This window comes from Fomitopsis serialis, assembly GCF_022376445.1.
Source record: "Fomitopsis serialis strain Sig1Antser10 chromosome Unknown B0H18scaffold_21, whole genome shotgun sequence".
Taxonomy (NCBI): Eukaryota; Fungi; Basidiomycota; class Agaricomycetes; order Polyporales; family Fomitopsidaceae; genus Fomitopsis; species Fomitopsis serialis.
Window position 1 is genome coordinate 1 of NW_025954981.1, and position 27,593 is coordinate 27,593.

Here is a 27,593-nt window from a genome sequence, read left to right on the forward strand (position 1 = left end):
ACGCATTGTACTGACCTGTAGACATCGTCAGTCAGTAAACATAACAGCATGCTCGCAATTATGCGTGAGTAGGTGCGAGCCTGTGCAGAGATACTGTATAAGATGCAATCAGACAACAGTTTTGCGTGCGCTCACTTTTCGCTGGGCTGCGATAAGTACGACACAGACGCTTGCTTGAATGACATCAGCGCTCGCTGGGGACTCACTTATCTTTGATCACTGCTTGCACTCATGTACAGTCACTTTTTACATGTCGATGATCAATGGTGCTCAGACGGCATTGCACGCTGGAATCCGGAGGACTCGGGTTGCCGTACAGCTGGGCGCTACCAACTGGGGATCCTGGCGGAACGGATGACGTACTGTAAGTACATGGTGAAATTGGTCCCGTGGTAGACTCGCACAAACACTGCTTTGAGGAAGGCAGAGCAACTGCCAATCTTTCTGAAAGCATCGAGCTAATAAGGTGAGGAATAAGCCACAAGACAAAAGGACTGTCGTGAAGGACAAGATGGCGGAAATGGTCAGTACAGGAGCGTACACAACGACAGAGCGTTCTCGGCGCTGCGCCAGTGCGATCGCGGATGCCGGGTTGCCGGTGGCAAACGCCGCACAAGTTATAACGACCGATATGAATGACTCTGTAAGCGTGGGACATCGCAGCATTTCGGAGCTTGAAAGAAGAACCCCGGAGCTTATCTGCCAAGCGGTTCGGCGCATGATAGACTTTAGGCGGCAGGGTTGGCGCGAGTTACTTAATGCGGGGCAGAGCGCCGGCCTCCCTCTCCCTACCACCACGCCCGTCGAATGTTACCGACCACAACTCGCCTCCATCTGCAGCGACTCCTCCTCCCTGCTCTCTCCGCCGCATTGCAGCATGTGCCCTTCTTTCGCAGCGACCCCCACGGCACTCACCAGCTCGCCAAGCGCGACAGCCTCTCTACTGGCCAGAAGGCCGCCTATGGCGTTCTCATCCCCGTGCTCGTCATCTTGTCTGGCATATTTGCCGGGCTAACCCTCGGCTACATGTCGCTCGACGAGACCCAGCTGAACGTGCTTAGTATCAGTGGCACTGCGTGAGCCCATTGTCTCATCCGCGTAGCCACCGCTGACCGCCGCCGCAGAAAGCAGAAGGAGTATGCCAACAGGATCAAGCCGATCCGCAAGAACGGGCACCTGCTCCTCGTCACGCTCCTCCTCGCGAACATGATCACGAACGAGACCCTGCCTGTTATTGCGGACCCCGTCCTCGGCGGTGGCGTCCAGGCCGTCGTCGTCAGTACCGCGCTCGTCGTGATGTGAGTGCCACGTCTCGCCTCGTCTGGTCTTTTCCTCCGTTCCCAGCCGCTATTCGTCACTGTCCCATTCATTCGCGTTCACGGGTCCATGTTCGGGGCCGCCCAGACGCGTCACTGCACACGCGCTGAGCCACGTGATACGTGTCTCCGCGATCGGCTGCGCGTCTCATGGTGCCTGTAAGCATCGTGAAGGCTAGCGTTATGACCAAACTCGGTTGTACAGCGAGACGCGCAACGGGAAGGAGCCTCACTGATTGGAGGCACAGTGTGGCCTATCTTCACCTTGGTCCTGAACAGGCGTCATATTTACTTTGCGACTTCGACTGAATTATGATACTGACCATCGTTATCGATTACAGCTTCTCTGAGATTATCCCGCAGTCGCTGTGTACGCGTTACGGATTGTTCTTTGGCGCCAAAATGGCGGGCGTAGTGCAGATATTGATCTATGCCTTTGTGAGTGCTCTCTTCGGTGAGCTATCAATGTCGCACACTAAAAGATCGCAATGGCAGGCCATCGTCGCTTGGCCCGTCGCGAAGCTCCTCGAGTTCGCGCTCGGCCCCCACCATGGTATTATCTACCGGCGCGCGGAGCTGAAGGAGCTCATCGCAATGCACTCTGATGTGGGTGAGCTCGGCGGAGACCTAAGGAAGGACACCGTCACGATTATCGGAGGCGCGCTCGATCTGCAGGAAAAGGTCGTAAAGCAGGCAATGACGTCGATTGAGAATGTGTTCATGCTAAGCATCGACGCGAAGCTTGACTACGAGACGCTGCGGAAGATCTGCCAGACGGGCCACTCGCGTGTGCCGGTGTATGAGGAGGTAGACATCCCCGCCCCGACGGCGGTCGCCGGGACGCCTGTTGTGAGAGAGGCGGGCAAGGCGGGCGCCAAGGACCCCGCTGAGGCTCTGACGAGCGCGGGGGGCGCCTCGCCGAGCGCGAAGACGATCAAGGCAAAGAAGATCATTGGGATCTTGCTGGTGAAGCAGTGTGTGTTGCTAGATCCCGCGGATGCCACGCCCGTGCGCAAGATCCCGCTGAACAAGGTGCCGATCGTGCCGCACAACGAGCCGCTGCTCGGGCTCCTCGACAAGTTCCAGGAGGGCCGCTCCCACATCGCGATCGTGTCGCGCTTCAGTGTCGAGCGCGCGCAGAGCGTCAAGAAGGCCGTCAAGCAGGGCCTCACGCAGCGCCTGCGGTCCGCGATCCGCGACACGGACAGCGAGGACGAGTCCAGCAGCGATGATGAGGCCGCGGCGCCGCCTAAGCGCTGGAACTTGCGCCGCAAGAAGAGCGATGAGAGCAAGAGCAGTAGCACCGGCAGCGCAAATGCTACGACTCTTCGCGAGTCCAGCCACGGTGACGGCAGCGAGGAGGAGGGTGCTATACCGCGCCCGAAAAAGATGCGCGCATTCGGGGGTCGGGGCAGGAGAAAGCACAAGGCCGCGAAACCGGAGGACGTCGACTTGGAATTGGGTGCCGTGAGTACCTCAGATGGCAAGGACGAGAAGAAGGAGGACAGCAAGAGCAAGAGCAGGCTGCCGGGCTTGTCTGTTCCGCCGGGCCGCGGCTTCTGGGGTCGGGAACAAGATATGCCCGCTGATGCTGTGCTGTCGACTGAGAATGCGGAAGAGTTCTTGCAGAGCGTGGACCCGGCGGTCATGCCCTTCGGCATCATCACACTCGAAGATGTCCTTGAAGGTATGAGGCCACGCCTCCTCTCTGATTGCGTATATCCTGACGTCGTCTGATTTCACAGAGCTGATTGGTGAGGAGATTTACGACGAGTTTGATCCTCAGGGACATCCGGAGTTGGCCTACGCCGGCGAGTCCAAGCCCAAGGCGCAGAAGCTCAAGATGCCGGGAGGCGCGGTGATTCGTCGCAGGCGCTCTGCTCCTCAGCTAGTAGCTTCTGCGGACGCTGACAATGCGGTGATTGCGCCCGTTGTCGTTGTGTCCTCACCACCCTCGTCTGCCGCGGAGACCGTCAGCGTTCCCGGCCAACCTTACAAGTTTCCGCCGCCGTCCATCGTGAAACCGTCGGCGTTGCGCGGCCTGAACCCGCTGAACTTGATGGCCCTCGGGAAGATATCCCGCTCTCGGAGTGCCCCACCGACACCTAGAGACAAGACCGCTGCTCGTCCCAAGGACGGAGACAGCACGCCTGCTCCGGTCCCGGAGGGCGAGGTTGTCGAGTCTCCTGAACCCACGCGTATTGACCTTGGCCCCGGCATACTGGTAGAGCAGGTGAATAACGACCCTCCGCCCGACGCCTCCGATGCCTTTGTTAAGGCGGACAGTATTGCTGTTCCTGCGGCCGTGCCGGAGATCGTCCACCTCGAGTCTCGCGCGCGCTCTCGGCTTTCCCCACCCAGCTCTCCCCGTCTTGGACCGTCGGGGTCTACCAGTCTCGCGCCTCCCTTGCTCGCCGCGTCGAGCAAGCCGGCCTCGCGGAGCACGTCCCCGTCGCCTTCGTTGGAGCACGCGATTATGCTCGAACGGAAGCGGCGTGCAGCGTCTGCCGGCGCTGGGTCGATGACTGCGCCCAAGGGCCTCAGGTTCAAGAGCAGTCCGCTGACGGGCGAGCGCACGGGCCTCATCGTCGCGGAGCACATCAAGCGAGAACGGAGCATGGGCGAGGAGGTCGAATCAATACCAGGGCCTGAGAAGGACAAGGAAGGACCGGATATAGAGGGCCCGGACGCGGGTAGTGACGAGTGACGGGGGTGCGCACGAGCTCGGCGTGGTCTTGTGGATGGATTAATGTGTTTCTTGTACATGAGTTATGTCGCATGATTGAGGATTGGCCTTTACCCTTCCATGACAACTAGACGTTCTGCGCTTTGCATTGAAGTTCCGGTTATGTTGTGTCTTATACTCTGGTGGCGATGTGTACGATGTATACCTGTAGTAGAGTGCTCGTGTCGGAGTCGAAGTCGACAGAACTGCTGTAATTCTTCTGGACTGCACGTATCATGCAACCGATCTCACGGACCACCGGGTCCTGCAAGCCCGCATTTGGCTGAAGGCGTCGGTATTGGGAAGTTGCACGAAATACTTTTAGAAGCGAAATGAAGTACGACAGTGTGGTAGTTCAGCTGACGAGGGCTGCCTCAAACATCGCCATCGCTTTGTCGCGATCTGCTATGGCCGAAGTCTCCTTCGCCCAAGAGAACAGCTCTTTCATCCGCTCCACCACTTGCTGAAGATCGCGCTCAGGATCCCTCACGCCTTCGTCTCCTGTCGAAGGCAGCATATTGAACTCCTCCGTCAGGCCGCACTCTCGCGACCGCTCGACGACCCATTGAGTGAGCGGCCTGCGAACCTCGTCATAGGCCCGCAGTGCGTAGGCCAAGGTCTTGGCTGTCGCAGTGGGGTGCACTAGCAAGCTGGCAAGTACGAAAGCATCCTGGGTATAGAACGACGCGATTGGCACCAATATGCTCGTGAGACAAGAACGGCTTACCTCTACAGCCTGCCCGGCTCCCGCGCCCAAGTGGGTGGTCATGGCATGGGCCTGTCTCAAACGACCTCATCAGCAACGCGTCGCTGAACGAGTGGCTGCAGCGTACCGCATCGCCGACCAGGGCTATGCCGTCGCCGACGTATGTAGGCAGATTGGGCACGACATTGATGGCCCAGAGGTCGGTCCTCTCCATCGCCTGCAACCGGTAAGAGGTGATAGACCGAGTAGGTGCGTCGACTTACTTTCAGCGTCGCAGTGACCATGGGTTCCCAGCCGTGATACTCGGACAGGACGTCTTCCTTGCCGGCTTCTCGTATCCAGCTCGCCGCGTACTGCGTTCCTTCTAGCTTCTGTCTTGACACTAGGGCGACGACGTTGACAAACTTTCCTTGGGCGATCGGATAGAGGATGATGTGCTGGATTCAGCGTCAGACCTGCGGGGCAGTAGAGCATTTTCGGCTGGGAATGGATGAGTACCTTGTCCTTTCCTAGCAACTGTTGCATCACGTCTCAGTACCCGAGATTCTTTCATCTAAGAGAAAGACCAACAAAGACACCGCCCGCGAATGCAGGGTGGTTTGGGACGGCTTCCTCGAGTACCGCTCGTGGTGCCAGGCCACGATAGGCTATATTCCCACTCCAAACAGGGTCCGCCTTGGATGCATACTCCGATGCTTTCGGCTGTTCACCGGCCCTCTCTGCTTGCTCAGCAAGAGAACGATAGAGGAGCGCACGGACAGTCGATCTGACGCCATCGCATCCAACGACGAGGTCATGGGTCGCCTGGGTGCCGTCCTTGAAGGCCAGCCTAAAGTCACCTGTAGGCAGCTTTGTGTATGATTCCAACCGCTTGTCGAAGTAAATGTGGCACGAATCGGGGATATGCTTTCTGAGACATCCCAGGAGATGCGAACGGTGGAAGGACGTTCCGCCTAGTAATGAGAGGCGTTCAACGGACATGTGTCGCCGGAAAGGACCATACGCACCGGACTGCTCCATGTGCGCAAACGGAATGTCTTCTTTTTCGTCCGACTTTCGTATGTGCATGGTGTGGCCTACGAGAGCATGCTCTGAGTGAATCCTAGGATCACACATTGTCAATCAGCTCACTGCCGTCTTTGACGTGACCAGAAGCGACAGCGGCCAGGTCGTCAGATAAACCAAGAGCCTGCATGATCTCCCAGCTTCGAGGCCATAGTATGATGCCAGCGCCAATATCCGGGAATGAAGGTGCGGCCTCGTAAATGTCGACAGTGCCAATATTCGGGTTGAGCTTGTGCAAAGCTATGGCTAGCGTGAGGCCTCCGATTCCCGCGCCGCTGTTTCCACAGGGTTGTTGTGTTTAGTGAACGTCCTCTCCAGCGCGTATAAGCCCGTCACTCACATAATCGCCACTCTGAGTCGAGGGTCCATTGTTATAGAGATGACGAGAGTCCTAGGAGCTAGTGACAGCTACTGGTAGGGTGATGATACGTGGGTGCTGATGCTGTACGGGAAGTATATACTTATCGACGACTTGTGGACAAGTTCTGCACGACACGCGAAGCGGTTGAAACATGATGGACCGTTGAAACGACCCAGCGAGGGGCACATCCCGAAGTGAGGTCATGATTACAACTATCGGGATTCAAACGTTCACCGCGTACCAGCCTGGTTGGCGCTGTCGTAAGTGTGAAGTATCTGCAAGACTCGGAGTACCATTAACACATGTCTCGGAGAGAGAACACTACCGACTTACCATGACTGCGCAGTAGAGATCATATTCAAGAATGCGCGCTGAGTCTCTTTGACAGTGCAACGCGTCCCGAGACACAAGGTCTACGGCAAGCAATCCGGGTCTCTCACTCCGCCGAGAATGACACGCACCACACATAACTTCGCATCGCGGATGAGGTGGCAACGGCGACACCATAACGACCAAATATCCCTAGCGAATTGCGCACACGGGACATAAGTAGCGTATACGAGAACAGTACAAGTTAGGCCCGCGCCACTGGAGAAGCGGCAAGTTGCAGAATCGACGCCGCGCGCTTGAGGCAAGTACTGTACTGCCAAATCCGGCACTGGCGCGCGCCACAACGCCCCCGTAGTAGGCTCGGACCTTGCTCGGACCTTTCGTACCTGCTTCTTCAATGTCATCAGCCTGTAGGTTGAGTCTATGCAGAGCTGTAGCTTCATCGTGTCTGCTAGATGGCTGAACTCTTCAAAATCACGTAGCGATCAATCCTTTCGGCATAATACTTAATCTGGAGCAGCCTCAGTCTAAGGCTGGGAGACAACGAAGTGCAATTAAGTATGTTGCTCGCTGAACCCACGGCAGCCCTCAAGGCCTCATGTATTGCACCTTTATGCTTCAGAATTTTCGTCAGGCTACGGCATGTCACGAGTCTCGAATTGCACACACATACAGTTGGAAATGTGAAACCATAATCGCAGCTCGCGATACAAAATAACTTACTCAACCTTCCCTCATCTATGTAGACTCCACCGTGAGAGCGGCATCCAACGCTTGCAAGGCGCGATCCCTGTCACCCATAATCGACGTCTGGTTCGTCCACAACATCAGCTGTTGCGCCAGTGCACTCCTCCTAGCAAGGTCATCCGCCGCCGAGTCCCCCGCCACGCCCACCGCGTCGCCGCCAGCCTCGGACGGCGAGAGGAGGAAGTCGTAGAGCATCCCGGACGTGCGCGAGCGCTGCACGATGTCTTGAGAGAAAGGGCGGCGGATGGCGTCGTACGCCTGGAGCACGTGCGGGAGCGTCTCGCGGGTCGCGCGCGGGTCTGCGAGGAGGCTAGCGAGGACGAAGCCGTCCTGAGTGGATGTTAGAGGCGGGCCTCGTGCATTGGGAGAATAGTGAGAATAGAGCGGGCTTACCTCGATTGCTTGGCCCGCTCCAGAAGCCTGATGAGGGGTCATCGCATGTGCCTGTCATTGGTAGGAGAGTCAGATGTTGATTCGGTTTGACGGGGTTTCATGACTAAGGCGTGCACTTACCGCGTCGCCGACTAGTGCAACGCGTTCCCCGACGTACGTTGGTAGGTGAGGGATGGTGTTGATTGCCCACAGCGTGACCTTTTCTGCGCACTGTACGGTAAAGCCATCAGCGTCAGCTCGAATAGTCTCACGATCAGCGTAGACTCACGTTGAGTAATTGTGTCATCATCGGCTCCCAGCCGGCATACGCGTCGAGTAACTCCAGCTTCGGTACCTCCTTGACCCATGCACCGTCGTACTTAGTTCCCTCCCGCTCTGGCTGCGAGACTAAGCCGACGATGTTGATGAGCGTGCCCTGGGCCATCGGGAAGCCAGTCATGTGCTACGCAGGTCAGATCCACTGAATGTAAGTTCGCGTGTACGCAGAGAACGTCGCCGCACTTTGTTCTGTCCACAAAACTAGACGGCACGTACGGTCTCAGCCGCTGACTCTCAAGAATGGCGAAGGGGGATAGACTGACCAAGACGACCTGTGACAAACACGGATGCTCCGGATTGACTTTCTCGAGCACAGCACGCGGGATGAGGCTGCGGTACGCCACCGTCCCGCTCCAGACCGGCTCGGAGTCCGCGGGGTAAGCCAGCGTGCGGTCACGATAGAGCACACCGCGGACAACGGACTTGATACCATCACACCCTACGACGAGGTCACACACAGCCTGAGAGCCGTCGGTAAAGGTGAGCTCGATGGGTGCCGACCCGGCGGACGGGACCGTGTAGGACGCGAGACGCTTGTGGAAGTGCGCTGTGTAGGAGGGGTCTGCGGGAAAATGCGCGGCAAGGACCGCCTGAAACCGTGCGCGATGGAAGGGTCGGACACCACCTGCATGTGTCAGCTCTTGCGTAAGTCGTGCGAGCGATGCGTAACAACATCTCGGGACTCTGCGCCACGTACCGATTTGCGAGTAGGCACCCCTTGGAACCTCAGAGGGTGATCCCCCATCCACGGTGTAGTCAGACTTTCGTATTTCGATTGACTGTCCTGTATTAATGTGTTAGCAGATCCTGACACTACCTGTGGAAGTGTCACCAGAGATGTGTACCTGCATCCCCGGCATCGCTACTAGAGATGGCGGCGAGGTCAGCGGAAAGGCCGAGTGTCTCCATAATCTCCCAGACCCTCGGCCAGAGACCGATGCCTGCGCCGATTTCGGTGAATGTCTGTGCAGCCTCGTAGATGTCGACCTCGACGCGGGATCCACAGAGCTTGTGCAGGGATACGGCCAATGTCAGCCCGCCAATCCCGCCGCCTCTGGAAGGAAGCTGTGAGCAAATCCGAGGCATGACGGGAACAGAGATGTACATTACGGCGATCCTGAGCTTGGGTTCGTTGGTCATCGGAGCTCTGAGCGATACGAAGTAGTGCAAGTGGACCACTGAGTCGTAGCATGATATCGACTGTATTTATGTGAGGCAGGGAACCGGGATTGACAGAACTATAGCTGCGGATCACATGTGCACTCGGCATCTATGACTTTGTACGTTTCGCCAATACTTTGAGGGAGTGTCTCAACTTTCCCCATCAATTTAAACGAGACTCTGAAAGGAATTCAAGCTGCTGGAAGCGAGCTCGTTAGCCCGTGTTCTCTGCTTCCCCGCCGAGTTAGCTGCACTTCAAGGCGAGCGAGTACCCACCGAGTCTGAAAATCCCTCCCCAAGCTCCCGAAACGCTCCGTGGATGCGCGCGGCGCGGCGATTGATTATTGATCGTGGAGCTTGCGTATGCATCCTGGTGATGGCCAGCCAAACGCGTCAATGCTACTGCATCGGGCCCTGCCAGTGCGTGCGACTACTACGCTGCAGGTTGGTGCACTGGCACTAACTGACTCGGATTCAAGTGGTGGCTAAATGAACACGTACCTTCATTTCTGAGTGGGACACGGGTCCCGCAGGCCTATTCATAGGCTGGATAGCGCTGGCCCCTGCGGTGAATGTCCTCGTGGTGGAGGATCTACAACAGCGAGCAATTAGACTGCAATTAGGCCGTTCAGGCGGTTACAGCAAGAATCTGACTGTTACTAGAAGCATACATCACTGAGTTGGTGAGTGTGGGAATTCGCTATGAATCGTCGTTCACTCACGTCCTGCTTCGACCGAGACCACCATCCACAGCATCTACACCGCCTGAGATGTCTTGGAGCACTTCATTCATCAACTCATTTGCTGTCGAAACATCAATATCTTGAATTCTCTTAGTCTGCACGTACAAATGAGGTCTAAGCTCGAGCAGCGCCTTGGAGACGGCCCATCCAACGATCGCGCGTTTCTGTCATGAATGCACCCGACCCCAGGCCAGACATCGGTTGGTAAGTTTCACCTGGCGCTCTTTTGCTGCATGTGCAGCCAAGCGGTGTATTCGTCTCGATGGTGTAAGTAGCAGGACAGAACGGCAAAAGACAAGTGTTGCTTGGCGTTCCTCATTGCTCTCGTACGCATGATCCTCGTCCGCCCATTCCCCTCGTTGTCGCTTCGAGCCTTCCAGCTTCCCGGCACAAGACTCTCATCACCGTCTGGGCCGTGGACGTGCAGGGTGCCGTATACGTACGGGCGTCGCAGGACGGACTCCGATCGCCGCGTTGGTCCCTGCGTTTCAGCTCGGCCTTGCGCCTCCGTGCTGCTGCTTTTGCGTTCTGCAGGTGTCCGAATCGGACGATGATGGCCGTTCGGTCAGCTGGCCTAGGCTCGCAACGCATACCGCTCCCAGGCAGCACCGACCACCGCAGGACCACCGTGCTGCAGGCTTACGGACTCGTGTCGAGGAAGTCACAGCTGCATATGGTCCTCGGCGTTCATGCCCGTTCTCGTGACACGCCTAAAAGATGCCAAGTTACTCGTTCCGCCTCGCAGGTATAAAGGTGCACGTCGCCCTCGTCTCTTCTCCAGTTCGTCGTCTCTCAACTCGACTTGAACCGCATCCGACTTCGCACATCTTCTCATTCTCGACGTTTCTTACGCCCGCCATCATGCGTTTCACCTCCGCTCTCGCCGCCGTCGCCCTCCTCTTCGCGCCTGCCGCGCTCGCCCAGAGCTCCGTCACGGTCGCGTACGACGAGAACTACGACAACGCCAGCCAGTCGCTCTCCACCGTCTCGTGCTCCGACGGCACCTACGGGCTCGAGTCCAAGGGCTACACCACGTTCGGCTCGCTCCCCGACTTCCCCTACATCGGCGCGGCCGCCGCGGTCAGCGGCTGGGGCTCCGCGGAGTGCGGCACCTGCTGGGAGCTCGAGTACAACGGCGCCACGATCAACGTGCTCGCGATCGACCACGCCGGCGATGGCTTCAACATCGCGCTGGAGGCTCTGAACGCGCTTACGAACGGCCAGGGATCCAGCGTGGGTCGCATCACCGCGACCGCTACCCAGGTCGACGCCTCTGTCTGCGGCATCCCCTAAGCGTGTTCATATGTGGTATGTTGTTACGGTCCGCTCCGTCGGGCGTTGTTATTGATTGTATACTGGACAGGACAAACGTTACGATGGAATGACTTGATTTCGATGACAATGGACGATGCTACGGACTCTCGCAAAGACTGCTTAGCCTAGCTCACGCATTCCGGACTTTACTGCAGTGTTTCAGATTTGGGTTGATGTTCACGAATGGACTATTGCTTTGGCTTTCTGCGTTGCGTGCGTTACCTGATGAACGGCCACATCCAGTCTTCAGATGTTTTCTGCTACAGGTACGTGCACGACGGAACAGTGACTTCAATGGAGAGCGGTGGCTTTATCGGTTAAAGTGATTCGTTGGTGAGTCCAGATGGTTGAGCCGCATCGATGATGATTATATGAAGGATATAGTACACTGTTTACAGGACACAATAGCACTTCGTGTTAACCCTCGTGGCAAAGAGCCCTCTGGCGTCACTGCGTTTGCTAGCTTCGTGGCGTCTACTGGTTCAACGCGGAGACGATCAACAACGGCGGTATTACCAAACAACCGGCCACACTCACCGAGAGCTAGTGCGGCTGAGGATTATGCTCGTAGGGGCATCCCGGTCTGCACGGCCTGTCAACGTATACGATCTCATCCGTATATCCCAGCTGCGCCGTGCTTGTGATCTTCCCCGCCGTCGCCCAGGACGCCTTCTTGAAGGGCATTTCCTTGATGACCGTGTCTCCCGGTAGGCACTCGCCGCATGTGTGTAGCAGCTGATACTGCACTTTGATGCACCGGTTGAGGTCCAGCCCGTCAACTTGCTCGGTCTCCTGTGAAGTTGACATGATGATGGGGAGGGGGTGGCGGGCGATGCGTGCGTCTGGTGTGGGGCGGGTGCGGGGTCAGGGGGAAGGCTGTGTGAGTGTCCAAAGAAGCCCGCCTGCGGTCTTTTTATAGACCTTCGTCAAGGTGGTATGTGGCTTTGACAGAGGCGACATTTTACCATAAGCGATGGACAGGGGTGGCTCCGGTGGCCATTGTACCTAGGTTGAAACACGACGTGGTCACTGGAGCCCTTGTCAAGCCAGTGGTGGCCACGGCAGCAAAGGGAACAAAGAGACATGGTTGGGACTGTGTAGCTATGTAAGTGGCGACGTGTTACGGGATGCTTATGAGACAAAGCGGGTGCCATAATGCTCGCGCCGCGATCTGTGCAGTGGGCTGAAGCCGCAACTTGGAAGGCAAAAAAGCGTCAGAGGGGTTTTCAGGCTCGTTTCGTAGTGACTATCATACCACACGCAATAAAGAGGATGTGCCAATTGACGCTATCCGAGCAGGCGTTACGCAATGAGCAACCAGCTGTAGATATTGTTCTTACTCACCTTCCATATTGAGTCACTCACTCCCATCAACCGGTTGATAGACTGCATCGGACGCAACGGGCGGCCACTCTGAGCGTTTCGCATTGACTCCGAATCAAAATCCTTGATCATGGCTATTCACCACAGTGGTATTCGACCAGTGACACTGATCCGACCGTGCCCGCCGACAACACAGACGCTTCATCCACTTGCCGTACAAGCTCGCTGACTCCCCGTCTCGTTCTTCCGAGTCGCCGTCCAGGAGTCGACATGCCGTCTCTTCGAGTTTTGTCGACAGTATTGGACCTACCTGGCCGACTCCAGCAGCGACGCAATGCCTCTGTAGAGTCATCGTCACCAGCATGGCAGGAGCGTGCTCAAGAGGACGTCTCGAACTCCGTGCGCGCAGACCAGGAGACGCAGCCTACACCGGCGCAAGCTCGGGCCAACGATGAGTTCAAGCTCCCGAAGATGACTTCGTTGGTGATTGTCCTGCTGGCTAGCGCCCTGTTGCAGGTACGTTGGCAGGTCGCAACATGCGTGCTTTGCTTGACACGCGCGAGATATAGGTGTCGTTCTTCATCGTGGTCTCCTCTTCGGACGAGTACGCAGAGTACTTGGGCGGTACAGCGACGTTCTCCGGTCTCGTCATCGGTATTCCTACCGTGTTCTCCGGACTGGCTTTGGTGCCTCTCACGAAGCTAGACAAAGGTGTGTCCTACGCATACATGCAGCCTGTGGCCCTGTCTCAGTCCGTCCGATCTACTGCAGGTGGCTACAAGCGACCTCTGCACTTCGCATGTGCGTCGGCGCTCCTCGGTAACATCCTCTACAGCCTGGCCTACCGCGCGAACTTCCTCTATCTCATCCTCATTGGTCGTATTGTCTCCGGCTTTGGATTCACCTTCTGGATGTACTCTAAGCGGTACTGCTCCGATCCAAGAATTGTCGGCGTACGGCGAAGGACCATGCTTGCCGGTTGGCTAGTTCTGGGGCAAGGTGTGGGGTTCAGCGCGGGCCCGTTCCTAGGCGGTCTTTTGTGAGTCATTCAGCAGTGGTGGCTCTGGTGGCCTACTGAGCGTGAATATATGCGTTCCAGTTACAAGGTTGGCTTTCCAACTCAGTGTTCAACGGGTACACGAGCCCAACTTGGATCCTTGCTGGGATCTGGGCTGTCTTCTGGGCTATCGCTGCGGCCGTCTACGAAGACGCACCCGAGCCCGCGCCCTTGGCCGCAGAAATCGAGCTACAATCGATGCCGATACAAGAGCAGGTCGTGATGAATGAAGTGAAGGACAAATCTACCGCCTCTGTCGCAGGTCCAAGTTCCAGTGCAGCGCCAGCGTTCCTTGTGTCGGACGTGCCAGCGGAGCCTCCTTTCCGGATGACTTGGGCGCAGATTGGCGTCACCGCGACAATGTGCTGGTTCGCCATGACATGTTTCTTTATCCTCGGCGCCTGGGAAGCGAACATCCCCGTCTTCACTGGATCGAACTCTACGCTGAACCCCTTCCACTTCAACCCGTCGGCTGCCGGCGACCTCATCGCGCTTGGCGGCGTCTGCACCATCCCGTTCCTGCTCGTAAACCTCCTCGTCGCGCGGCACGTGCAGGACCGGCACACGCTCGCGGTCGGCTCCGGGCTCGGACTCGTCGGACTGCTCATCGCCATCTCCATCCTGCACGCGGATCAGGTGAACTACGGCAGCCTGTGGGCCTGCTGGTTCCTCGTCGCGCTCGGCTTCAATCTCGCGAGCACGGTGACGCTCAGCCTGCTCTCGAAACAGCTCCCGGGCGCGTGGAACGGCCGTATCAGCATGTTGATCCAGTATAGCAACTATACGGGGCGCGTGACCGGCGCGGTGTGGGGCGGCGCGGGCGTGAAGATCGGTATGCTGAGCTTCGTCGGCATGCAGATCGCGCTTGTCGGGATTGGCGCGGTGATGTTCTCGACGCTTTGGAGACAGCTCAAGGCGAAGACAGGTTAAGTGGTCGATGGGGTATACTCTAGGTATACTTCTCGACGTTTACTAGCGCAGGGCAACGCGAGCCCTCGATATATATCTACCTCGTCGTACTCCTAATGCTTGACGGTGTCACACCTGGAGGACGGTCTTCATCATCTGACGACGGCTCGCCACTTACGTCTGTCGAGGTGTTTGCACACCACCACCGGTTCGACGAATGTGCAACTTCCTTCGCCACACACGGGGTCGACGTCGATCTGGGGTCAGCATATGGGAATGTCATCATATCACAACTGCAGTGAGGATCCCTACGTACCCCGGAGTGAGATAGGATACCGCGATTCGCAACGTTGTTCGCGACGGGACTGGATTGGACGAACATTGCTAACGACAGTAATCCGATATGTCCTTTACGTTGGGAAGTTTGCAGCACACTTTCCACCTCAAATCCGCGGTCTGCAACATCGCTACGTATCACAGCATGTGGCCATGCGGAAAGTGAGTCTGTACAACGGCAGAAGCGACTCCGACGACCATGTAGAGACCGGGTGATCGATACTACGGAGTGAGCATCGTTGCGGGCAAGCGGTGCACTACTGGTAAGTATAATACCCATGCTCATTAAGTGGTACATCTGATCATGTCTCGGACATTCGGCGACTCCTTTCACCGTTTGCGAAGGAAGCTGTTTCGTTTCAACGCCTCGCCTACGAGCGCTGGCTTTTTGATCGGGTGCGCACACTGTGCCCAACATGTCGCCAGAAGGGCTCGCCATACGTTGCTGCAAGTGAGCAATAGTCCGGCCGGAGTCGTGGGGGCGCGAATGGAGGCGTTGAGGTGAAACGACGAGCTCGCAACTATCTGCGATGATCTGACAGGTCATCCAATACACACCTGTAGTGAGTGTACACATGTAGTTGTTGATCGAGCTAACACAGCCTTTCAGTCGGCCTCGTACGAAGTTACATCCAAAAGCACAGCCTTCAATGTACGACGTACACGATATCACCGAGATCAGGTTCTCGGACGGGCAGTATGCACCGTGCTGTAGTGCTTCTCCCCGGGAGGGTTCACTGTTTCTCGGCAGGAGGTACATGCCCCCGGATGCACTTCGCCGCGAGTCACGTTTTCGATCACTGCAAGTATAAGTACAGGTCAGCAGGGCCATTTGTTCTCCATCGCCAACGATCTATCACAGCTTCACCTCGACCAAAGCCCTTTTTTCCAACCTTCCAAACTTTCAAGACTTTGGTCAACATGTTCGCATTCATTGCTCTCTCTGTCGCCCTCGCGCTGGCTCCCTCGCCATGCCCGCCGCTCTTTCGGCCCGTCAGGACGCCTGCACTGCTCTCGGTGCCGGTGCTTCCAACTCTTTGACCTACAATTCCAGCTGGAGGTTGTCAACCCCTCTGCGGCGGACGACGCGACTGGCGCTGTGCTCGCTCTCGTCGGGTGACCAGAACGGTAATGGTGGCTCAGGTCCGTCTATAATCTACACTGTTACAATCAGTAAATGCTCATCGTTGCTCGTTGCTCTAGGAGATTCACCAGAACTACACTGGCGAATTCTCTGGCTGGACGCTCAGCGGAGGCGCGCTCACACCGATCGCCAGCTCGACGAACAGCGGCGTCGTCGGAAGCGACTTGTCCGTTGCGACGGGTCGATCGTCGAGTTTGCAGTGACCAACAACGGCTCCGGCAACGCTGCGGCGGGCCAGACGCCCTACTGCGCTGTGGTAAGTCTCTCTTATTAACAGACAACTTGGAGGCTGAATTGATCGGGAATCTTAGAGCGATGCGGGTGGCCATGCGACGCTCGCGGTCAACGGTGACGCGAACTCGTTCGCGGTGTGCCAGAGCGGCACCGCCAGTGTCCTGGTGTACAGTGCCGTCGCCGACAACGGCGGTGCATACACCTTCGACAGTTGCAACGTGCAGACCGTGCACCTCGTCCAGGCCTAAGCGTAGCCTCGGAGTTCTGAACCCCGAACATCACACACTCCTGCAATCTTTGCCTGCATGATTCTCGGACTTCACCATATACTCTACCTTCCCCTCGCGTACTTGCGCTTTAATTTGTCTGGTTGCTGTGTACGCAGCGTCGCTCTTTGTTTACAATGCTAATTATCGTCGAATTGCTCTGATACCTCGCCGCTTATGCAGTGCTCTGAGCTTTCACTCGAAGTCTGTGAGTCCGAGTCGTAAGTGTCATTGCCTGAGGGCAACAGCGCGACATGTCACAAATCACATGATGGACAGGCGGCCACTGTAGCGCGACTCTGAGTCTGTGACTCGAGTGACCACCGCGGCGGCGGTCGTTGCCTCCTCTCCGTCTCTTTAGACCGCTGAATAGCTGCTCTACCACAAGCTGCCTTGCTCTCGCAACATATATTTTGACTTGAAGACAAGGTAGCAGAAGGACAATCGTCTAGGCTAGTGGAGAGCCGTCAGTGATGAGCTTGTAATGCCAGGCCCTTTAGGCCTTTCAATAGGCTTTGCGGTCATCGAGTTCCACCCAGGTATACTCAAGTCCTTACCTTGCTACCGAGTCTCTTCTAAATTCTCGCCATAGGTGTCGTCTCGACCCTGCTGCCCAAACAAGTGTACGAAGTCGGAAGTCACTGAATCCTAGACGCTTGTCGGCTCTTGTAGTCTGCAACGGAGACTAACTACATCCTACGACGCTGAACCTTGGGCGACACCTCAAACCACACATATATGCCTTGTGCCGCATATACCAATCCGGCGGAGACGAAACTGTGGAGGACAAGGATGCGGTAGGAGAGCGGTTCGCAAGCCAGCTGGGCAACGATGCTTGCGCTTCTCATGCCCTCCTCGCTTCCGACGAGGACTGTTGAGAGCTGAAAGCAGCAACAGCAGAGAGGATATTGCCTGTGGTATGTCGTATTCAGCTAGCCTCTTTGTTCTGATCAGACAATATGTGAAGTGACGAGTCCTGCGACGGGTGCTCGCTTCACCCACTTCGATGCCAATGCTATTGACCGAAGAGTCAAAAGCAGAGTTATATCAATTTACAAGACACTTTGACCCTGTGTCAAGTGTTGTATGTGATCCCAGGATGGTACGGTGCTAGAAGGTCATGACAGGCAACGGCTAGATCGTCCATGGACATACACGCACTGTGCGTCCGATCTAGTAGCCCACACGTCGGTGATCATCTCCGTTGTACATGAACCACTGCAGTGCTCGTCAGTGCGACCAATGATTCATCGAAGACAGTGGTCAGTGCTGTCGAGGGCATGTTCGTACTTCTGAATCGCTTGCAGGCCGGAACAGACCGACTCGCGTCACGACCAGGCTATGCATGACCGCTGTACGCATCAATATTACGGCTCAGCGCTCACGGGGGTGCGCGCCGTCGGTGCGTCTTGTGTGATTGTCTCACTGGACGGTCTCAACACGGCGATGGGTCTGCGGCCTCTGCAGCCCGGGCGTCGTAGCCTTCGTCATACGTCCGAGTATAAAGGCCAGCATGCTTGGACGGGGTCTGCCCCATCCCCCTCTTTTGCTTCAGCAACTCCAAAGTTCCTCTTCGCACTCTTGCCTTCGCAATTCCTCGAGCTTTGGCCGATATGTTCGCGTTCTCAATCCTCCCCGTCGTTCTCGCAGCTAGCACCTTTGCTATGCCTGCCGCTTTGACTGCCCGTCAGGACCCCTGCAGCGCCCTGGGCGAGGGCGCGACCGGCTCGCTCGCGTACGACTTCAGGCTCGCCGCGGTCGGCGTGTCGGGTGAAGGTGTTTGGAGCACGACCAAGCTTGCTCTCCTGCAGGGCGCGGATGACAATTGGATGTTGCGGGTTGGTGATGGACCTATAATGCAGTTGAATACTACCGCTGACCTCACACCCTGCAGGAGACCTGGGAGAACAACACAGGAATCTTCCCGTCCTGGAAGCTGCAGCATGGCGAGCTCATCCCGAACACGGGCCCTGGTAGCGACGGGCTGGTAGGCACTGACTTTGCGGTGTCACCTGCGTCCATTGTCGAGTTCGGCGTGACGAACAACGGTTCTGGCAACGCCAATGGTGGGCATACGCCTTATTGCGTTCTGGTAAGGATGATTCTGCAATGACATTATACGAAGTGATGCTGATGTTCCCGAATGACAGCCTGACGCGTCAGGAAACACGACCCTCGCCGCCAACAACAACACGCAGGGCTTCTCCATCTGCGAGACTCCGGACCTTGAATGGGTCGTGGTGTACGAGCCGTCGTCCGACAACAATGGTGCTTACGACGTCACCACGTGCAGCTCTCAGCAAGTGCAGCTCATCGCACCGTGAGCTTGCCTGCCAGTGGGCTAGTGCGAGGAAGACTTCGCGATCATGGACATTCTTATCAGACTACGTTGGACATTCTCATCTACCTCACTTAATTACCGGCGCGTTAGGCTTTTTTACCGCTTAGTACACGCGCGACACCGCTCTTTATACCTTGACTCTAATTAACATCAGTTGTCGGTGCCTTGAATTCCTCGTCAAGGCTGAGCGCTGCATGGTCATATACGCCGAGTGTGTTGTATATTGTATCGGACCGGGATCTCGGTCGGTCACCCTGGTCGGCCACTCATGCATTGTTCAACAACGGCTGCACCATTTGGATGGAAGCCCCAGAATCGTATTCGCCTAAGTCGTAGCTATCGACTCGTGCCCTCACTATGAGACATGGCTAAGAAGTTCACCTTTGACTAACCGAGCACTCTGACCCGTCCGACTGATAACCTGCCGGTCACAGTATATATCTTCGTTCTGAAAAGGACATTGTGCTCGAGAACTAAGATTCTGCTGTTGGAAGCCAATGTATCCAAGATTGCTGCTATTTTCAATGGCGCTACATCAGGGATACCCGACTACCTACTTCCGTACCTTCCGGAGGTACCGGCAACTCGCCATTTCTGTCTGACACGAAGGTACGATAGCTTTTCATGTTTGTCAGTCACATGGGTACAGACTACTCGTGCAAGGGGAAACACGCACATGCGACTTAATCGTTCGTGCTCCTCATGGGGCACGGAAGGACGTGTTATCAGCAAAACGCGACGGAGATGCGCGTCAGTGATCTCGTATGTCTGCATGGGGTATCGCTCAGTACGACGATGTGTAGAGCATCCGAGCTTTCGTACTGGTTTGTCCTGTGCGGTGGCATAGCTTTGGTCATCTTGTTGGGTACGTGGCTCGTGTAGAATCCTTTGGAGCTGCATCAAGTAAAGCAATGAGTCACCTTGAGACCTGAACACGGAAGTGCAAACTCACACGTCGTTGAAACGCTGCCTCTTCCGCTCTTGACAGCACCTGCTGAGACTCAGGTGATGACTCCCCAAGTTGGCTGTATTTGATATCATCTTCATGCACTCCGTCGCTGGCATCATCGACGACCGATTTCGCAGTGCTGGACGGGCCAGGAAGAGCTTCGTGTATGACCTCCAGATGTGCGTTGTACACCAGTGCCTGCAGATCTGCGCCAGAAAATCCGGCCGTCTCACCAGCAATAGCTTGGATATTTGCGGACGGAGCAACCTTGACTTTACGACTAAGTGCTTCTAGAATCTAGACGTTGTGGTCGTCAATGGCTTCTCTGAACCGATAAGTATGAACTCGACCCACTTCTCTGCGCTCGTCAATAGTGGGCATGTCGCAGAGCAAGGACTTATCCAGTCGACCTGGACGCAGAAGGGCTGAGTCAATGAGGTCAGGCCGACTAGAACGGCGTGAGTTGCTGTGATAGAAGCAGACCGAGTTTTGATATTCACCTTGTGGCAGCTAATACGTAAACGCCATCGAGCCCCTCAGCACCATCCATCTGAGTCAGCATCTGATTCACAACTCTGTCGGTCACACCGGTGCTATCATGCCCTCTGTGTCGAGTAAGGTTATCAATCAGTATGCCTCAATCTACTATGCGAGAGTTGAACTGACCGCTTGGGGGCTATGGAATCGAACTCGTCGAAGAAAAGGACACATGGTTTGGCAGCACTCGCCCGTTCGAAGAGGTCTCGAACCTGCAAGATACGTGTCAGCGCCCATTGGACACGCGACATAGGGACCTACAGATTTCTCGCTTGCTCCGATGTACTTGTTCAGTAACTCAGGCCCCTTGATGCTGATGAAGTTCAACCCACACTCCTTCGCCACTGCCGAAGCCAGCAAAGTCTTGCCGCAGCCAGGATAGCCATACAGTAGGAGTCTAGGGCCCGTCAGTGATACTGCTTCACAAAGAGGAAGCCAGGACTCACCCAGAACGCAGGCGCAAGGGGGACTGAGCGAATATAGGTCCATACTTCGTCGGCCACTCGAGAGTCTCTCGGAGAATCCGTTTGGTCTCGTTGAGCCCTGTCGGGCTTCAATGACTAAACTCCTGAAACGTGTACACTAGACTTACCACCGATATCCGCCCATTCTACTTCAGATTTCTGCAGCTTCACGTCACGCAGGGAGTGAGGGACGAAGTCGACCTGAGCCGTGGCAAAGTCTTCCGGAACAAGTGTAGTCTGCATAATGATCAGTAATCATACCTGCTAGGTCAACGATTAATGTACATACCACCCCTTCTCCACCATCGCCATCCCCTCTACTACGAATCGCGGCTTGATGCACTGCTCTGGCAACGAAGTCTTTGAGGTCGGTCACGGAGTATCCCTCAGTCTGCGTTGCGAGAGCAGTGAAGTTGACAGATTTGGACACGTCTTCGGTGATATCTGACGTATCCATAAGCTCCCGAACAAGCTGGCTGATGATCTGGCCAACTCGTCAGTCGTAGCTCGTTGTACGCGGATGAACGGGCGCACATCTCGTCGAGCATCCTTTGCAGGAGGTTTCAAAGAAACGACCTCTTGAAACAGGTGCGATGAGTTCAGCGATGGATGCAGTGCTACCTGAGACTCAGCAGCCGCGAGGAGGACTATGCCGTTGGCGTTGGGAGCCGCAGTACGCGATGACGGGCCAAACGTAGATAGGAACAGCTCAGTGATGTGACGGCTACGGAACGAGTCGGCATGCTAGCACGAAGCAGTAGTCAACACAAGACTAACGGGAGGACGATAGAAAGAAGGTTACTCACTTCGAGCTCGGCACTCATCAGTTTGTCGATATTGTCCATGACAAGGACGCAGGGCCGATGCCATGTCGCCTTGGCTATCCAGTATCGAAGCAGATCGCGCGTCTTGCCTACCGGAGTCTCGGCGTGTTTTGACACGTCCACATGGAGTACATCTGGCGGATGCGTTGAGAGCTCGAGCAATGTGCAACTACGTCCCACGTACATGCAAAAATTGTGGGGTCTTCCTGCATCGATTGCGCGATCGCATGTAGGAGGGATGTCTTCCCCGCTCCAGACCGACCGGTCACCAGAAGCCCCGGAACTAGGTCGTGTCAGCACTTCGCTGTTGCGAAACAATAGCATATACTCACCTCCGCGGACCCTGCTCCCGAATGCATGGACTAGAAAGTTGGTCTGACAGAACTTGACGGCTTTGCCGAGGATGTCGTCGACGCCGGCTAGGCCATGATTTCTCGGCTCCAATGTTCGCATGGTGTCACTCAACATATGCGAGTTTGGCTCCGCAAAGTGTCCCAGCTCGGGCAGAGACGCAGCCTCCGGCGCGACAAAAGATACTCTGAGCCTGAGGTGAGTGTGGGTCAAACCAACAAACAGCCCGTACGTACCGTACCATGTCCCATCTTCCACGCATTCTATTTGGCCACACGGTACAATATGACCTTCCGGGACAGGCACGCCCTGCGACCAGATCAGCACCACCTCGTCACGCACTTTCTCGGGCGGCTGCGACAGTGCCTTTGTATTCGATGCTTCTCCGTTAGGGATAAGTACGCGGGGAGCAGGCGGCGCCGTTGGTGCTCCAGATGCCTGCTCTTGCGATGGATCGCTCGGTGGCGACAGCCTCCTGACACGAGCACGCCAAGGCAGCGGGTCGGACGAGGAGCCCGAAGGTTCGTTCTGAGCACCCAGCGTGGCTTTCGAAACGTACGCCACAATCACGTCCGACTCCTGCGAGGAATTGACCAGCATCGATGGCAGTGAGACCAGTCGCTGGGGAAGCACGCGCATCATGCGCGCGGGCGAGCGTATAACTTCATCGGCTGGTGTTGGCCCTGCGTGGCCTTCTGCTGGACCGCTGATGCCGTCGACCTTACCGTTGGCACTGCGATGTTTCTTCTGCTTGGTCTTGCCATTGACGACAGCGCCATTTTGTCGAGCGTGCAGCTTCGGAGCTATACTCACTTCGGTGCTCGTCGTGAGCAGGAGTGCCTTGCCTGATGTCGAGGGCTCTAGTGACACTGAATTACGTGTCAGCTGAGCTATACAACTACTCAACGGACCAGGCTGAAGTGCTTGCATGGCACTCGACATCGCAAGAGCAACGTCTTTTGCCAGGTGTTCGGAAACAACATTAGAAAGGAGGCCTAACATTGAAAGGCATGTCTCTGATTGGCTGCCTTTCATGTTAGGTCTCTGGCATGCGTCGTGCCCGAAATTTCCAGACCAAATTAATGTAATGCCTGAGTAAGCACTCCGTACAAGGTGTTTTGTCCGTAGTTCCAGCTAAATCCACACCGTTGGGCCCAACGCAAAAATTACGGAGGACGCCAGATTCTGAGTTTCTAGTAATCCGTCCACTGCGCCGTTCAGCTCGGGCCACCGTAGCCAAGATCGCGACTGCTGGCTCAGTCCGGCCGTCGAAGTACCCTGTGTTCGGCGTGATCCAGCCAGAGTCCGCTCATGTGCGTTTGAAAGATACAGGGCCAAACGAAATAGTTTCAGCTGTCAATTTAATGGAGACTACGTACCCACTCTAAGACGAACTCTAGTGCGCCCAAGCACCCAGATATCGATCTCTTGTCCCACGGCAGCCACTCTCACCTGCGAGAGGAGGGTCGACTCGACGTGAGATGCATGGAGTTCCTGAAGGGAATGAGCAACAGCCATTCGAAACATGCCTACACTTACAATATTTCCCAGTCGTCGGAGGTGACTGGTTCAGTAGCGACTGTTTTGGCGTATGCGAGGTCGTGCAACAACCCAATCTCTACCTTCAGACACGTGACCGAAAGCAAAAATGCCACGTCGATCCCAACGACTTACGACGTCGCCGGACAACAGTCCAAGTCCTTGCGCGAACTGTGGATCCATCTCAATGGTTTCAAGGCCTTTGTCGGTACTGCCTGCGCTGTTGAAGTGCGCCAGCGACGAGGCAGACGCCATGCCTGTCCAGCCGACATATGCCTCGAGCTTTCGCTTCGGGGCATCTGCGCCATCTGCGTGAACCCAAGTTAGATGGACGGCGAGTCCTTGAGGTCGCTACATCCTATGCGTTCGGATGAGTAGATGACGGGCAAGTATTGAGTTCACTCACTACGCCGCGTTCGAGCAGTGGTCCATATAGTGAATTGGGAGATTTGCCAGCGATGAATGAAGGGATACAAAGTGAATGCGTGCTCTTCGCGGCATGAGTCGGACTGGGTCTTAGGCAGGACGTGGTGGCGAGTGTCGCGCGACGAATACGACACCTTCCTAAAACAGACAGGCCGTATTTTCACGTGTTTGCAGTCAACCGGGGAGTTTGTGCGGGGCCCCGCATCCGGCTCTTTGAGGTACAGAACTAGAATATGGTGAATAGTGAATAGTATGCTGTCCCTCCGCTGCTTGTCCTGTGTGGAGATTTCGCATCAATTGCACTGCACATATCCATAATGGCCACTAAGAAGCGTCTGATTCCGTAGCCGCACCGAGCGAGAGACCAAGCTTAACAATTCGTGGGCAAATGGAGGACGGTCTCATAGTCAGCGAACATGGTAAGATCGAATCAGTACTATGGCAACATGGTCGCCCTTTCACTTCACGGAACAGACGGGATTCCAGATTCTCCTCTATGCCCGATCATTCCAATGACCGCTCGAGCACACGTGCGAATGCAAGGTTACGGCAACTTCGGGAACCTCCCCCAGGCGGCGTCGATCTGGCGTCGACGGCTCTTTCAACCTCGTCCCCACGGAGTCGTCTTCAGGCTATCTGACCCTGGACTAAGTTCATCTATGTCGCAGATTTTAGTGATTCTTCAAAGCTTTGCGAAGCGATACTTCTACCGTTGCTGAATCTCTGCCGTTCATGGCGGTGAGCTCGTGTAATGCAGAAGCGGCAATCGAGCAACGCTTACTTGGATGTCGAGAACCTTGAGGATCTTCTCCGACGGGCCGTTGGGCGGGCGCAAGTTGGTGCCTATATATTTTGACTTCCGCCAGTCCAAGATGGTAATGTCGTGCAGCTTCCCTCCTCGTCAAACTGACGACGATGTGCATTTCCGATCTCATGACGCTGATTGGAGACGTCGTTGCTGAAACGACAAGTGCAGCGTTGTTTGCTCTTTCATTCACAAATGCGAGTATCTTAGGTTTGAGAAAGCAACAAAGCCGTCTGAGAGATAGCAAAACAGTATTCAAAACAGCAGATACGAGCACAAGACATACATAACAAAACAATGAATCAAACGTCACGTCTTCGCCTTCGCCTTCCGGCCCGCTTAGCAGGCGTCTTCACCACTGGCTCCTGAGCGTCGTCGTCTTTGATGGTCCCCCTACTCATCGCAGCCTCTAAAAGCCCCTCGTCATGCATACACATGATGAACTGAGTGATGAACGGCTCATAGTCGAAAGTTCGCTTGATGTGGTCCGTCTAACCCAGTTCAGTATGAGACTCGCATGAAGATCAGGTGAAGAGGCTCACCTGTGTCTCGCGCGCTTTAGCGATCTCTTCCTCGACAACGACCTTTGCGGCCAATGCAGCTTCGACGCACGCGTTCCAGGCTTCTGGCAGCTTCCGGACGGCCATGTCCAAGATCTCCAAATCCCTGTCCATCTTGCGCGCGCCGAAGTCAGCGGCGAACGGTAGGCCCTCTGTAGATGGCCTCAGGCTGGTCGTGAATGCCTCTGCAGCACTCGCCAGCAGCACATCGCTGACCTGGCTCCACACGTCAGCCCTCTCGGTCAAGGCGACGGGAGCGTAGACGATACCTTGTCTGCCCAACCCTCGGGATACGCCTCCTGTAACCTCCGCTCGAGCGCCTGCCGCTCACGCTTCCGCATCTCCAGCTCGTCGCTCGCACATAGATACTTCTCATCCACGATCGCGAGAAGGTTGTACCGCACGTGGTCGCTCTCGCTCGCCATATATACGTGCATCTTCATCCGCAGCGCAGGCCGCACGACGTTCATCCATCCCTTCGTACTCGGACCCGAGCCCGGCTCGGAGTCAAGCTCGCCAACCTCGATAGCTGTGTGCTGAAGCCCGTCGAGTTCCCACACCTTGCCATGAGCGGGGACGTATCCGATGAAGTGGTACTGTTCTTGCAGGTGGTCGTCGTTATCGGCTTTTGAAGGGCTTGCGGTAGTCTTGCGCTTTTTGGCTGGGGGCCCTTTGCGGCTTTGGCTCGCGCCTTATCTGCTCGAGGGTAGTGTGGGCAATGGCTTGCAATGACCCACGAATGTCGGCAGGTCTTATCGAGTTCAGTGCGAGGCCTTGGTTTAATGGCGATAGACACACCTGGCGAGGGAGTTGTGCGCATCCCGGATGAAACGCGAGCCAGACACCCCCAATCCTCTCATCTACGCGTCGCGTCACTAGGCACCCCATATATTGTCTTACCCGAACAAAGACGAAGCTAACTCAATTCGACGTACCACAGGTGACATCTCCGCTGTCGCTACTTGCAGCTCTCGAAGCTCCTCGCCAAGATCAACGTGAGGGCAGTTCAGGAGGACATTAAGGAGCGCATGGGAAGCGCAGGCATCGTCGCTCAGCTGGTTTGCGAACCACACTCTTTCCGCGTCCTCGTCCTCAATCTCGCCCGTGTTCGTCTCCTCCGTGTTGGAGCACATGTAGCAAAAAATCAACCCGTGTGGGTTGAGATGATCTGTCGCCCAAGGTTCAATGTCGTAGATCTCAGTAACTTCCAGACCTCGTACGCCAAGCTTGTGCAGCAGCGTCGTGAAGACACCTACAGCGCCGTTAGACTGCAGACTTGGTGGCATGGTAAAGATTTGACAGAACCTGGATCGGATTCGATGACCGCAAAAGGCCCGCCTACAAGCTCATCAGCGCTGTCCGCCGACCTCGAGGATTGTCTTATGTCCATGTCGGCTTGCCGACTGAGTACAACCTCTCCGTTACGCAGCCGCAATCTGGACCGAGGTCAACTTCAATCCCGTGACTGGAAGTAATACGAGTACGCCTTGGTGTAGTTCCGTTTTTGTGCCCTGGGGAAGCGGGATCTGGCTCAGAATAGACAGCTTTACGACCAAGGTTGTGCAGTGATAGGTGACGTCCTAAGTACTTGAGCTGAACTGAGAAGACCTCGAGAGTCGACATTCATAACATAAGTTACCCGCCAAGCATCATGTGATTTGTGACATGTCGCGTTGGGGAGGGACTGTCACACACCGCATTTATCCGACTTGTCGCGACTCTCTCCAAACCTCCATCGTCAACATTTTCCTGCTGGGCCTGTGGAAGCAATGTCTCTCCGTGTATCAGAACGACATCTTATTGCAGCTAAGCCGTCGCCGAGTTCTGCCCTGGCAGGCGATCCGTACGCATGTATGTCACGACTGGAATTACAGCACTGAACAGCTACGGAGACACTGGCACGACTCCCTACGTCACGGTAATGTCCAGACATCCTTGTCACAGTAGCTTTCCTGCGCAAATCAGCCTGGATTAAAGACATAGGTGACATTCATGCCAAACGTACTCTGCATGTAACAACACTTACCCAATATCTGTAGTGCTGCTCTATTTGTGCTCAATGGCAGGGCTTCTGAGTGTCTAAGCCTTTCAACGTACGTGTGAGGTAACAAATGGATAATGAGACGTGCGTGCTCACATGTCCTCACATGTCAACATACTCCGTTCCTCTAGGTTCTGCTGAAGGAAGACAAACGTCTGCTTCCGGTGTTCTAGATCGGACACGGATAGCTATGACCTCAAAAGTGACATACCGCTCCAAGTTGTATCTGATCAGGGCTCAGCTGGACTTGCCGACGATGTAGGTGATAGCATGTAAGGCCGTCGTAAGTTGCAACGCAGGCCAGTGGA

General features: G+C 55.7%; 9 protein-coding genes across 9 annotated transcripts; 5 read left to right on the plus strand and 4 right to left on the minus strand.

The window, feature by feature from the left end:
• The first annotated feature begins 768 nt into the window (after positions 1–768).
• On the plus strand, positions 769–4,323 carry B0H18DRAFT_997734 (uncharacterized protein). Its single transcript, XM_048045464.1, has 5 exons — positions 769–1,076; positions 1,125–1,298; positions 1,658–1,754; positions 1,812–3,003; positions 3,062–4,323. Exons 1-5 carry the CDS (start codon positions 808–810, stop codon positions 4,021–4,023), a joined length of 2,694 nt encoding a protein of 897 aa, XP_047895161.1. The 5' UTR covers positions 769–807; the 3' UTR covers positions 4,024–4,323.
• On the minus strand, positions 4,324–6,154 carry B0H18DRAFT_997735 (uncharacterized protein). Its single transcript, XM_048045465.1, has 8 exons — positions 5,879–6,154; positions 5,755–5,823; positions 5,318–5,700; positions 5,246–5,263; positions 5,011–5,184; positions 4,875–4,964; positions 4,769–4,819; positions 4,324–4,711 (listed from the first exon to the last, which is right to left on the minus strand). Exons 1-8 carry the CDS (start codon positions 5,940–5,942, stop codon positions 4,397–4,399), a joined length of 1,164 nt encoding a protein of 387 aa, XP_047895162.1. The 5' UTR covers positions 5,943–6,154; the 3' UTR covers positions 4,324–4,396.
• A 1,087-nt stretch (positions 6,155–7,241) lies between these two features.
• Positions 7,242–9,101, minus strand: B0H18DRAFT_1117512 (uncharacterized protein; the record flags this gene model as incomplete). Its single annotated transcript, XM_048033597.1, has 9 exons — positions 7,242–7,580; positions 7,644–7,694; positions 7,764–7,853; positions 7,912–8,085; positions 8,145–8,162; positions 8,225–8,586; positions 8,659–8,745; positions 8,807–9,015; positions 9,067–9,101. The coding sequence occupies 9 exons, from the start codon at positions 9,099–9,101 to the stop codon at positions 7,242–7,244; spliced, it is 1,365 nt and encodes a 454-aa protein (XP_047895163.1).
• Positions 9,102–10,151: 1,050 nt separating this feature from the next.
• B0H18DRAFT_997750 (Cerato-platanin-domain-containing protein) lies at positions 10,152–11,604 on the plus strand. The gene is made up of 3 exons (XM_048045466.1): positions 10,152–11,173; positions 11,229–11,512; positions 11,564–11,604. The coding sequence occupies exon 1, from the start codon at positions 10,583–10,585 to the stop codon at positions 11,156–11,158; it is 576 nt and encodes a 191-aa protein (XP_047895164.1). The 5' UTR covers positions 10,152–10,582; the 3' UTR covers positions 11,159–11,173; positions 11,229–11,512; positions 11,564–11,604.
• A 996-nt stretch (positions 11,605–12,600) lies between these two features.
• Positions 12,601–14,724, plus strand: B0H18DRAFT_997753 (MFS general substrate transporter). The gene is made up of 4 exons (XM_048045467.1): positions 12,601–13,018; positions 13,072–13,213; positions 13,274–13,534; positions 13,609–14,724. Exons 1-4 carry the CDS (start codon positions 12,773–12,775, stop codon positions 14,487–14,489), a joined length of 1,530 nt encoding a protein of 509 aa, XP_047895165.1. The 5' UTR covers positions 12,601–12,772; the 3' UTR covers positions 14,490–14,724.
• Positions 14,725–15,775: 1,051 nt separating this feature from the next.
• B0H18DRAFT_1209910 (uncharacterized protein) lies at positions 15,776–16,607 on the plus strand (the record flags this gene model as incomplete). The annotated part of the gene is made up of 3 exons (XM_048036340.1): positions 15,776–15,947; positions 16,008–16,204; positions 16,260–16,607. 3 exons carry the CDS (start codon positions 15,776–15,778, stop codon positions 16,428–16,430), a joined length of 540 nt encoding a protein of 179 aa, XP_047895166.1. The 3' UTR covers positions 16,431–16,607.
• Positions 16,608–17,704: 1,097 nt separating this feature from the next.
• Positions 17,705–18,844, plus strand: B0H18DRAFT_219731 (uncharacterized protein). The gene is made up of 3 exons (XM_048037174.1): positions 17,705–18,286; positions 18,346–18,540; positions 18,599–18,844. Exons 1-3 carry the CDS (start codon positions 18,062–18,064, stop codon positions 18,770–18,772), a joined length of 594 nt encoding a protein of 197 aa, XP_047895167.1. The 5' UTR covers positions 17,705–18,061; the 3' UTR covers positions 18,773–18,844.
• Positions 18,845–19,319: 475 nt separating this feature from the next.
• On the minus strand, positions 19,320–23,954 carry B0H18DRAFT_1084229 (AAA-domain-containing protein; the record flags this gene model as incomplete). The annotated part of the gene is made up of 19 exons (XM_048031766.1): positions 19,320–19,407; positions 19,466–19,683; positions 19,742–20,035; positions 20,093–20,186; positions 20,239–20,343; positions 20,405–20,487; positions 20,537–20,672; positions 20,722–20,818; positions 20,868–20,976; positions 21,029–21,223; positions 21,274–21,483; positions 21,546–21,697; positions 21,748–21,846; positions 21,896–22,107; positions 22,156–22,774; positions 23,294–23,408; positions 23,480–23,536; positions 23,589–23,804; positions 23,928–23,954. 19 exons carry the CDS (start codon positions 23,952–23,954, stop codon positions 19,320–19,322), a joined length of 3,126 nt encoding a protein of 1,041 aa, XP_047895168.1.
• A 782-nt stretch (positions 23,955–24,736) lies between these two features.
• B0H18DRAFT_997772 (ubiquitin carboxyl-terminal hydrolase) lies at positions 24,737–26,833 on the minus strand. The gene is made up of 7 exons (XM_048045468.1): positions 26,729–26,833; positions 26,550–26,680; positions 26,180–26,496; positions 26,043–26,104; positions 25,514–25,922; positions 25,227–25,460; positions 24,737–25,175 (listed from the first exon to the last, which is right to left on the minus strand). The coding sequence occupies exons 2-7, from the start codon at positions 26,632–26,634 to the stop codon at positions 24,987–24,989; spliced, it is 1,296 nt and encodes a 431-aa protein (XP_047895169.1). The 5' UTR covers positions 26,635–26,680; positions 26,729–26,833; the 3' UTR covers positions 24,737–24,986.
• Positions 26,834–27,593: the final 760 nt, after the last annotated feature.